The sequence below is a fragment of the Megalobrama amblycephala genome, linkage group LG21 (genome assembly GCF_018812025.1).
Source record: "Megalobrama amblycephala isolate DHTTF-2021 linkage group LG21, ASM1881202v1, whole genome shotgun sequence".
NCBI lineage: Eukaryota > Metazoa > Chordata > Actinopteri > Cypriniformes > Xenocyprididae > Megalobrama > Megalobrama amblycephala.
This window is the reverse complement of record NC_063064.1, coordinates 2,523,060-2,534,755: the sequence shown is the minus strand read 5'-3', so window position 1 is coordinate 2,534,755 and position 11,696 is coordinate 2,523,060. Positions and strand designations below refer to the sequence as shown.

Here is an 11,696-nt window from a genome sequence, read left to right as displayed (position 1 = left end):
ATTACAAATTATGACATTAAAAGGGCGCAAGGCACGCATATTTCTAATGGAACACTGCCCAACAGCGACACCCGCAGGTGAACACATAGAAAACCATTAGATACCCGGCGTGCGGTGGGTTTTGTGGGGGTAATAATTGAGAAAGAATGGGGGAAAGTCACGTGAGAGGAGGCAATGTCTCCATCGCGCTATGATTGGATGTAATTGGTTATGATTGGATATGATTGGTTTGTGCGATAAATCCCGCCTCTTGTTGACGTGCACTTTCTCTGCGTCAGTTTAAATGAACAAATGATGGCGTCAATGGGAAGACTAATTAAACAGTAAGTAAACAGTTAGATATCACTGCTTTATGTCACGTCAAAATCAAACTTGAAATGGACTGAAAGCATGATTTTTTGATGCAATGTAAAGTAAAGTAATGTTCATATAACAAGGAAGACGTGTCAACGTTAAGAGTAATGCATGAATTTACATTGATTCATAAATAAATAAAAAAATGTGCCTCCTCATTTCAGAACAGCACTGCACGCCACTGGGACCAGCATGGACCAGCATGGACCAGCATAGGATATGCTGTTTTTTTCAGTAGTTGTGAATATTTAATATGAGTGCACAATTAGGCCTGTTCAAATATCAACAGCATATAAACGTCAAAAATGGTTACAATAAACTAACTTAATTGAAGATAAAATGCAGATGAACATTGCAAAATAAATAACTTAAGAAGGCAGATAAAGATTGACAAACTTTGATGTTGGCTTGACAAAGCCTGGCCTGAAGATTTTATTGTCAGATAGACAGAAAGAAAAGCAGGAAAACAAGTAAAAATCACAGATAGACCATATTAGATCATTCTAGAGCACAGTTGACCTCGATTAGACCACCAAGTTGACCTATTAAAGCACTTGAATCCCCAATTAACCTTTTCAAACTCAATTAGACCCAGTAGGATCACTAAGAAACCACATTTCTTAACAAATGTAGGCACTGTTAATGTTACTTGGTCAGCATGATTTAGCATGTTAGCTAGATGTCACTAACATGTTGTAAAATGTTTCTAGCATGTTTAACACATTGTTAATATTCCTAGCATGCTATTCTAACAACATGCTTAGTATGCGGATAGCATGTTGTTAGCACATTGCTAGCACTTTCCTAAGCATGTTTTAGCACATTGCTGGTATGTTTAGCACATAGCATTGCATTATTTTAGTATAATGATAACATGTTTTAGCACACTAATGGCATATATACATGTTGCTAGCATAGATGCATAGCAGGCCTAATGCAGACACAATACTGCTTAACATTAATTAGCTTGGTTACAGTGCAGTACAGTTCAGTCGTTCAACTGTAATAAACTGAAGAACTACAGATACATACCTTTTAAATTAGATTTCCATATCACAGCACAATATATTATTAACTCCAGCTTGCAACCACTAAATATACAGTAGGCAGGCCCTATCCAGCTTTATCTGTCTACATACAGTACACTCACACAAAGCAATATACAGTATGTTATTCTCAACTTTTTGATTGTTTATATTGCTTTTCAGATCAACATATGTTAATTACTGCCCATCTCTAACAATGTGAAACAACGTGTATTGTGAAAAGTGCTATACAAAACAAAGAAAAAAAACTGATGTGACGTCACTACTGTAAAAAGGAAGGGTCACTAGTATACCACAAAATTCAGTAATGCACACATTTTTTTTTTTTTTTCTTTTTCTACAGAGTACCTTGTGCAAATAACAAACACAACTGTTTGCGGATGTAATATTATATTTGACATTTGCAATATGAAGCTATGGCAGAATTTTTGGGAGGTCATAGCAGGTTTATACTACAAGTGCAAACAATACTGAAACAATTGAACAATTATTCAGCCCATCAGATGACAGAAGCCACCCCTTCTGCCACATATCCACATCCTGCTACTCAGGATATGTTGTGTGTCTTTGCTGGGAGCTCAGCTGTACTTTAGACCAGTGCTGTTTAATTTTATGCATCACAGTACCACTAAAATGATCTTCTCAATAGTTATTCTTGTGCTTATTTCTGTCACTGCATCGGAAGGTAAGACAAAGTGCATGTAATTTTCAAGATTTAGCTGTTGATTTAACTTAATAATTTGATTTTCTATTAAAAATAATAGACCTACATATGAGAAAGAATCATGCATGGCATAGTTTATTATTAAGTATTTACATCCATTTTATTTATAATTATATATTAAAATGAATTAATTAATTTAAATTCAGTATAATCAACATACATCTTTAAATTGTTATAAACATGAATTTAATTTAATATGGCTAACTGTGGAACAAGCAATATTTAATTTGTTAAAATGTATGATAGGCCTAATGGTTTACATATAACAAATTGGATTTATTGACAGTAAATATACAATATTAACCTGGTTATTGTGTATTCAGAACAGATTCACTTCATTAGTACTAGTACATAAATCTCATTCTTGTTTGATTTATGTATGACTGACAATTATGCAAAACATTACGTTTATTAGTTAATATTAAAACTGCATAATCAGAATGGATGTAAATTTTCTATGCAATTAAAATACATAAATCTTGAATATAGGCTTATTTTTTGTGTTGTTTTAAAAAAATGTCAGAATATAAATATAATACAAGTCAGTAGCTATGTTTCCATCCAAAGTTGAATCGAAAAGGACAAAATCGCCACTTCCTGAAAAAGTGGCACTAAATATCACTAAGCAAAGTAAGAAAAGCCACTGTATATAATAATTTGTGTATATACAAAATTACTTGTGTCTCAGAGCATGCAAACAAACACAATGTTATGTTATCTTGCTTATCGAGGCAGATCCTGATGTGCATTTTTAGAATTGATGCACGTTTCCATCCAGCAGATGTTATTTACAGAACTATTTACATGGCTCTCTGCAATGCTTGTTTTTGTTAAGAAAAAAATACGCCTCCTTCAGGGTTATACAATACCCCGATAACACATATACTTATTGTATACAGGGAATAGTTCACCCAAAAAATTACTTTTAGAATTATTAGTAAAGATTATTTTTGCTAATTTTAAAATTACCGTTACTAATAAAGTTTTTTTCCCAATGGAACACAAAATAAGAATTGCTACACATATCACAAAATCTCATAAAACAAGTCCATATGACTGGAACACTATGTTCCCTTTCTGTTGGTAACTTTTCGAAGTTGTGTTTCAATACTGAAACTATAGGTCACTTCTTGGGAGGTAGGGTTGTCACGATACCATAAAAATGTCTTACGATACTATACCAGCTGAAGTATCACGATACCAAGTAGTATTGCGATACCATGCAGAATACAAAATGAACCAAACTTTCATAAATACATGAAAACAGACCAGATTTTTTTCTGAATACTTCATTAATGAGAATGAATAACAAGCTTTTATTGCCAATCAAATGAATCATTGTAAACAAAATTCATCTTAGCACTGCACAGTAGCACAGAAGCTGCATTAAGTGAAATTACGATGTAGCATTTATGCATTTGCACTTCAATTACAATTGCATAAATAATGTTATGAGATTAATGTTTCAAATATAAAAAACTGAACATAGAAATAAAAATGTTGGGGGAAAAAAAATGATAGAATAGGCCTACTTTTAGATGGTAAAAAATGATAGAATAGGCCTACTTTTAGATGGGAGACTAAAGTCGCCAGTAGGTGGCAGCAAGTGTTAATGATTAAGTCAATTAATCATTCAACCGATTCGTTCAAAATGGCTGATTAATTCAGGAATGAAGCAAATGACTGTTTTATTTTTTAGGAATGGCTTAGTGAGTCAGTGACTCGCCCAATTTGTTCAAAAAAGAGCACTCTTGCGCGTCACGAACTATCAGGAGCATTTCTGCCAGCATATCTTGAAATTTCCAACCCTGACTGGAGAGAAGTATGTAAATTAAAACATATAATACATTTATAATGTTAAAATCACGATTGATATGATTGATAACAACCGAGTGCAAAGCCACTATAGCCTATCGATGAATGGAATTGCATTTGTCTGAATCGTCTTTGCAAAGATGTTTCTAGAAACAAACTATTACACCTTTTCCAGAAGTGGTCAAATGAGCAACGGAAAAACGGCGAGAATTCATTCTTATATAAAGATATTATGATGTTAATTAAGTGGATTTCAGACCCTTTCTCCAGAAAAAAATGCACTGCGAACAACAACGTGCAAGTGCAACTTTATCTCATTGCAAAATTAACTGAAGCATTGGGAAACACTAATGCACTAATTCTACAGAGCATTTACTACACAGGGCACAGCAGACAGGCAACGGCAGTCTCTTGTAATGTTTTTGTAGGCATGCATATTCAGATGAAGTATCCTGCCGCACATACAACATTCCTTACGGTACTGACGATACTACCGTTTAATGGCATCGCCAGAATTTTGAAGCTTTAGTATCGCAATACTACCGTAGTACCGGTACACCGTGCAACCCTATTGGGAGGTGCACGAGGAATTGAAGAAATCATGGAAGGCTGGCTTCTCAGAACAATTCAGCTTGGCTATGCAATCCACTTTACCAGGCACCTAGCCAGGTACAGTGGAGTTCTATTTACCTCAGTACGAGGAGAAAATGCTGCTGTCCTTTGGGCAGAAATCGTTGTCCTCTTAGCGAAGGATGCAATAGGCTTTTCCCTCCAGCCGAAATGAAGAAGGGGTTTTACAGCCCTTACTTCGTTGTACCCAAGAAGGATGGGGAGCGGGGGGCTCAGACCAATCCTGGACTTACGAGTACTGCATCAGTCCTGAATCACAAGCTACCGTTCAGGATGCTCATCCAGAAACACATAATAAAATGTGTCAGGATTGGTTTGTGGCAGATCGTTTCTACTATTCACCTTCATAGGGCAGGCATATCAGTTCAATGTCCTCATTTGCGGGTTGTCCCTGTCTCCCTGCATGTTTACCAAAATCACAGAGGCTGCCCGTACACCCTTGAGGGAAGTGAGTATTTGCATCCTCAACTTCCTCGACGACTGCGTAATATTAGCTCACTCTTGTGTGCACACTGTTATGTGCACACAGGGACACAGTCCTTAAGTGCCTAGCTTGACTGGGACTTCAGATGAACTGGAAGAAACTCTCCTCCATGCAGAGCATCACTTTTTTTGGTGTTAAGTTGGTCTCGTCTGCAATGGCAGCACAGCTTTCAGAAAACAGTGATTGTTCAGTTCTGAACTGTTTGAATATGTTCAAGTATAAGACAGTTGTGCCTCTCAAATACTTTCAGAGGCTCCTGGGGCATATGACATCCTCGGCTGAGGTAATGTCACTTGGGTTGACGCATATGAGACTGCTTCAGCACTGGCTTCATGCCCCAAGATGGGCATGGCGCCATGGCACACATTGCCAGAGCTCACACTGATGGTGTCAAACCCTCCCTGGTGAATCCACCTGAGGAAGGACCTTCTTTTTCAGGGGCAGGGCACAATCTGGCACCCGTGCCTAGACCTCTAGAACCTCCATGTGTGGTCTCTGGACGGGATGAGGAGCAATTCAGAGGACTATCACCAGCAGTAATAGACAATCACTCAGGCTAAATCCCCCTCTATGAGGAGATTATATGTGTCACTTGTTTGTTACGTGGTGCTCTTCTTGGGGGAAGACCCATGGTGATGTGGTATTGGATCAGTGCTTTCTTTCCTCGAGAATGGTCTGGTATGGCACCTGTCTGAATCCACTTTGAAAGCGTATGCAGCTGCGATAGCAGCAAATTACACACTGTGGATGGTACTTTGGTGGGAAAGCACAATCTTAGTGAAGTTCACAACGTAATTTCGGGAGGAGTGAACCCATCTAATCTTTCAATTAGTGAAACTCAAACATAATCTCAAGAGGAGGGAACCCTAATCTTTCAATTACATCCAGAGCATATAAGCAGCTACTCACCCTGCTCTGGCATCAGTTGTTTCGATATCCCTCCACCTCCCCAACTCCACCACATAAATTAGGCATCTCATCTATCGTACTCCTCTTTCATGCACTAGTAGTCCCTGGGGGTATATCCAAGCTCGAGTTGAAGCTGCTTCCTCGAGCCCCTCCACAGCGGACAGCAAGCCAAATAAGCTTAACCTTATTAGCTTAAAGATTTTATGAGGAAACGAACTCGTGAATTATTATATTCCTGAGAGATGCGCAGAGTTTGAGGTCTTACCTACACCTACAGCGAGATCTGTTTAAACCTTTACAGTCAGTTGAGCTTAGTGCCCTCTCTATGAAGACAGCCATCCTGACTGCACTCACCTCTGTTTAGAGGGTGCACCCAATACCTTCGCCAGATTTTATAATCTTTTCATGGAACTAATTTAGCATTCAGCTGACTGGTAGGGTATAGATCTCGCATTTAGCGCCTTTCCCCTCTCTGAGGTAATTATGTGTGCTATTTAGGTCCAGTTAAAGTTTTCCTTGAGTGGTGAACCCTGGACCACCCTTCTCCATCACAAAGCACATTGCGGTAGATGAATTCGGCGGAGGAACTCTGTCAAACTTAAACTCAATACCAGACACATTACCAGTGGTATGCCCCTTTCAGAGGCTCCACTCTGTCACCAGTTTCTGTGTATGACAGTCTCTACTCTAGAAGGTGGAGCCCACCATGTAGACTTCCCTATGTAGTACTTCCTATCTGTAAGTCCATAGGATGTATTTCCAAATGTTTACCTCCCCCTTGAGTAGGATGTGGTCTCCATAGTGTTCCTTTCTCACTAGAGAAGGAGAACACTTTCCAACGTTAACAACTAGGTATGCACAGCTGTTAAAACTTAACTGTTTTGAGATTCATAGAAAAGGCTACGTACAGCTGAGTTGTCCTCTTGTAATAGTAATTTTCCTAGAGGCGAAGGAGGCATGAGGCCACAAGGTGAAGTGCACTTGTTAATTGACACTCTATGCTTGTCAGCATTGCACCACCATGAACTCGTGATGCAGTTCAGTTAGTTGTGGTGTTTAGTATAGGGGACTTCTAAAGTCAAAAGTTAAAAGTCAAAAGTGACAGACAGAAAGGGAACATCTTGGTTACTGTAGTAATGCTCATTGCCTGATGGAGGGAACAGAGATGTTGCCCCTCTGAACTGCTGCTGATGGAGCTGAGGCATTATCTCAGCTCCTCACCACAAACCTAACTAAGTGAAGCATGAGGGCCCTTATACACCTGTATGTACAGGCATGGCCAGGCATGCAAACATGGTCACTATGAAATGTCAATAACTGCAAATAAAAAGTCTCCTTTTGAATTCCTCTAGGAAAAAATGTCTTTGGAACAACATGAGTGCAAGTAAATACAGTAACTACAAAATTAATATTTTAGGGTGAACTATTCCTTTAACTTAAAACTGAATCTGGATAATTTATTAGTTTATGTACCTCTCTGCAGAGGCATTAACACCTACTCTGACTAACTTTATACTAACTACAGAGAAAGAGAAGACTTCAACAACCCAGACATCCACTGACATGATAGACCCTGGAAATTCTTCTGAGTCACTGACTACAACACAACAAATCATAATCCAACAAACAACGGATGTTACAAGCAACACTCAGACAACCACTTTACAATCTACTTGGCTGCCCCAAGAATCTGTTCTGACAACGTCAGAATCTGCGATCACCACAGTCGGCTCAATTGAAACAACATTTCCAGAAAAACCAAACGGCACAGTCACAGGTACAGGATTCAACATAAACACTATATAGACAAGGTCATTTGCACAGTTTCCAGTGCTGTGCTGGATTAGTGCTTCATTTCAGGCTCTAGTATATGTCTGTGTTTGTTGATAAATAATGTGGTTGATTAATATATAAATGTGGTTGCTAATCTGTTGCGTCTAAGAATATGTGCCATTATTATACTGCAGCCTTTTGTTTGAGAATCAAGGTTGCATCTCCCCCCGGAGGTAGTGGTAATGGCAAAGTTCACAGTTAAACTTTTTCTCCCTGTGGCAATCACTCCCTACGAGCTGTGTCAAGCAGAAAGAGGCTTTCATAGCTGAGCCATTTTATTCCTTAGAGCCTTTAGGGCTAGAATAGCACCACAAGGCAGGGACGAAGGTTGTATAGGCTGGGAGTCCCTTGTTATGAAGGCATAGAAGCTTGAATATCTTTTATATTTATGGGAGATAATGGCTTAGGGCAATGGTTTCCAACCCTGGTCCTGGAGTACCCCCAGCACTGCACAATTTAGATGTTTCCCTAATCAAACACACATGATTTGAGACATCAGCTCATTAGTAAACACTCCAAGACCTCAGATGGGTGTGTCAGACATGAAAGACATCAAAAATGTACAGTGGGTATTAGTTCAAAGTGGGTATTTGTTCCCTTTAGCATCAGTCCAAGACACAGTGTTGAGTTCCACTTAGAAAGGGAATGTCTCAGGTTATGACTGTAACCATGGTTCCCTAAGAAAGGGAACGAGACACTGCATCTCATTGCCATGCCATTGGGCCTGCCTGCAAGTCTCCTTCAGACAAAAAAATTGATGACATATATTCAGGCGCCCCTTTTATACTCACAAGCGCTCTCTCTGACATCATGAATTGCCGTCTGTCAATGGTTTATTGGTGAGTGTTTACACATGCTTTAGACACTGGTCATGCTGATGGCATTCCCCATAGCATCTAAGACACAGTGTCTCATTCCCCTTCACAGGGAACCATGGTTACAGTGGTTACCTAAAACATTTTGGAGTTGCTTAATCATCCTCTGCTGAGATCTTGAGAGATTTAATGTCTTCATTTATTTGCAGTTGATTTCATAAGGCTGTGGCTGGAAGTTTGTTGTAGTTTCTGTTCTTGTTGTTTCTCTTTCTTCAGTGATTCTGCTTGGTGTTTGAATGTTTAAAAGAATGTTTCAGGAACATCATACTAACCTTACGATGACATTATATTAACACTATGGAATCTGGACATTTTTATGTTCTTGAAATGTTATAAATCAACATTCCTATAATGTTGAGTTGTTTATAAAAATTAAGTTGAAAGAATGTTTCAGGAACATTATACTAACTTTAAAAACAAACAAACAAACAAACAAAAGACGTCCCACCAACATTAAGAAAACAGGACATTTTAATTACCATTAAAACAAAACTGAATTTATGGAAAACGTTCTTAGAAAAGGAAAAAAAGAAAAAAAAATGTTAGCAGGGTTAAAGGATTAGTTCACTTTAACATTTAACATTATAAAGGCCTTCTGAAGCGAAGTGATGCGTTTGTGTAAGAAAAATATCCATATTTAACACATTATAAAGTAAAATAACTAGCTTCCGCCAGACCACCTTATGCATTCAACTTATGGAAAAAGCATATTTCGTAAGTTGAATATGGAAGGCGTAGGATGTAGTGTAAGCGTTTTGAACTACGAGAGCCATTACACTTTCTTCCTCAGTTGAATACGGAAGGCAGTCTGGCAGAAGCTAGTTATTTTACTTTATAACGTGTTAAATATGGATTGAATTTGTCTGATTGTATTTGTCTGAAAGAAGAAAGTCATATACACCTAGGATGGCTTGAGGGTGAGTAAATCATGTGGTAATTTTCATTTTAAAGTGAATTAATCCTTTAACTGAAATAAGCTGTAGAGCTACTACAGATTCATATATTCCAAACCAGATTTTCATATTACAGCACAATGTATTGTTAACTTTATATTAATTATTAACTCCTTTATACTAATTACAGAGACAGAGCTGTCTAAAAGTTCAACGACCCAGACACCCACTAATATGACAGATCCTGGAAATTCTTCTGAGTCACTGACTACGACACAACAAATCATAATCCAACAAACAACGGTTGTTACGAGCAACACTCAGACAACCACTTCACAATCTACTTGGCTGCCCCAGGAATCTGTTCTGACAACGTCAGAATCTGCGATCACCACTGTCGACACAACTGAAACAACATTTCCAGAAAAACCAAATGGCACAGTGACAGGTACAGGATTCAACATAAACACTATATAGACAAGGTCATTTGCATAGTTTCCAGTGCTGTGCTGGAAACAGCTTTCATCCTAGTATACCTCTACGTTTGTTGATTTATATATTAATGTGGTTTATTTATTTCTGTCCTGTATAGATCAGGGAGGCAGAGAACAAGATGTGGCAGCAAATGCAGGACTCATTGCAGTGCTATGTATTTTCAGTATTGTAGTGGCTGTAATTGTTGTGGTTGTGATCGTGAAAGCTGTTCGCTCCAGAAGTCCACAGTTTGAGAGGCTTGATGATCTACCATTGGTAAGTCTCAAATGTAATGGTTATGCACATCATTATCATAATTAAGGGCCAAGCACCAAAGTTTTCTTATTATCCTGCATTTTCTTCTGGCTGTGAGTTTTAGGCACACTAATGGTTTTAAGTTTTCAGTATATTATTATTTTAAGTCAGTTTGTCAAACCCACCATTCACAATTTCATATTTGTTTTAGCTAATGACTTTTGAACCAAATAGTCTAGAGACAAAATTCCTTCAGCAAAATGGGCTCAGATCAACTAACAAACAATCTTCACAAACTGAACATTATATTGTACATACCATTGGTGTGATCTTATTTTTTTTTACTGATGATTCTAATGATTCTCTTTTCTTTTATCAGGGCAAGATAAATGAGAATGCACCATTTGCCCACTACCCTCCAAAGTGAATGCCAGTTTCTGTCTAATGCCTTTTTTTTTTTTTTTTTTAATAAAATGCACCTTAATCTATAGACGTGATGTGCAATATCCAGTGAATTTAAGAAAATATGGTAATGATGTGCTTAATTTTTTTCCTTAAAATGCCACAACCCAAGACAAACCTTTAGACAAATGAAGAAATCAAACTGGTTATGTCCTGGATTTTTTTTTTTTTTTTTTTTTAAGAAATGCTATAGTCCCCTCTTGTAATCCCTTTTTATAAAAGCTATGCTTTCTGCTAAATGAATACATGTAATTTGAATGTAAAATGCACATAAAGATAAATGTGCTGAAGCCAAAGTAATTACGTCAAGAAAATTTGCATTGTCAATATTTGCCAGAGACTATGATGGGAGTGTGACATTTTCAGCTCGTCCTCCAGATGGTGAAATTGCTTGCAAGCTGTTGTTTATAATGTGATCATAAAGACCTGATCTTATTTGAGAACTGAATATTTTGTTTTTGTTCAAAAGTCAAATAACAGATTTTTTTTTTTTAATGGAAGTATTCATCAAGTATTCAACTCAAAGCAATTTAACCCTGTAAAGCCTGACATATAATGACAGTATCATCTATATCAATTTATGTATTTATTTATTTTTTACATGGCACAGTTTATTGAATCTTTCTGATCTGGGGGTTTTTATGTTTTGTATCATATTTGAGGACCAAACTGAACAAAAATATGCAATTTGTTGTTTTTATGGCAAAAAATGTAAGATGAAATTATGTAATGTAAATCAATGTTATTTTCACATTCCTCAAAAGCCTGAGGAATCATATTTGGATTATTACTTATAAGTGACTTTTCTAAAAAATAAATAAATAAATACATAAATAAATAAAAAGGAAATAATTGATATATGGATAATCAAGTACATCTAAGCTGCTTTCAAGTACACGTAAGATTTCACAGCAAAAAGACATGTCCAACAAACTGAAAGTG

General features: G+C 37.3%; 1 protein-coding gene across 2 annotated transcripts; it reads left to right on the top strand.

Moving 5' to 3' along the window:
- Positions 1–219: 219 nt before the first annotated feature.
- On the top strand, positions 220–10,759 carry LOC125257091 (mucin-3A-like). Of its 2 annotated transcripts, none has more exons than XM_048173530.1 (5): positions 220–323; positions 7,488–7,739; positions 9,754–10,011; positions 10,156–10,313; positions 10,672–10,759. In XM_048173530.1, exons 2-5 carry the CDS (start codon positions 7,526–7,528, stop codon positions 10,717–10,719), a joined length of 678 nt encoding a protein of 225 aa, XP_048029487.1. In that variant the 5' UTR covers positions 220–323; positions 7,488–7,525; the 3' UTR covers positions 10,720–10,759. The 2 variants fall into 2 exon arrangements, with proteins under 2 accessions (XP_048029487.1, XP_048029486.1); XM_048173529.1 differs by lacking the exon at positions 220–323 and adding an exon at positions 1,575–2,085.
- The last annotated feature ends 937 nt before the right edge of the window (positions 10,760–11,696 follow it).

What these genes read in the sequence shown, in the direction of transcription:
- LOC125257091 (XM_048173529.1), top strand. Translation starts at nt 2,013, where the DNA reads ATGCATCACAGTACCACTAAAATGATCTTCTCAATAGTTATTCTTGTG. An exon ending in ACCAAATGGCACAGTGACAG is followed by an intron (nt 10,012 to 10,155) that starts GTACAGGATTCA and finishes TGTCCTGTATAG; the next exon opens with ATCAGGGAGGCAGAGAACAA. An exon ending in GGCTTGATGATCTACCATTG is followed by an intron (nt 10,314 to 10,671) that starts GTAAGTCTCAAA and finishes TTCTTTTATCAG; the next exon opens with GGCAAGATAAATGAGAATGC.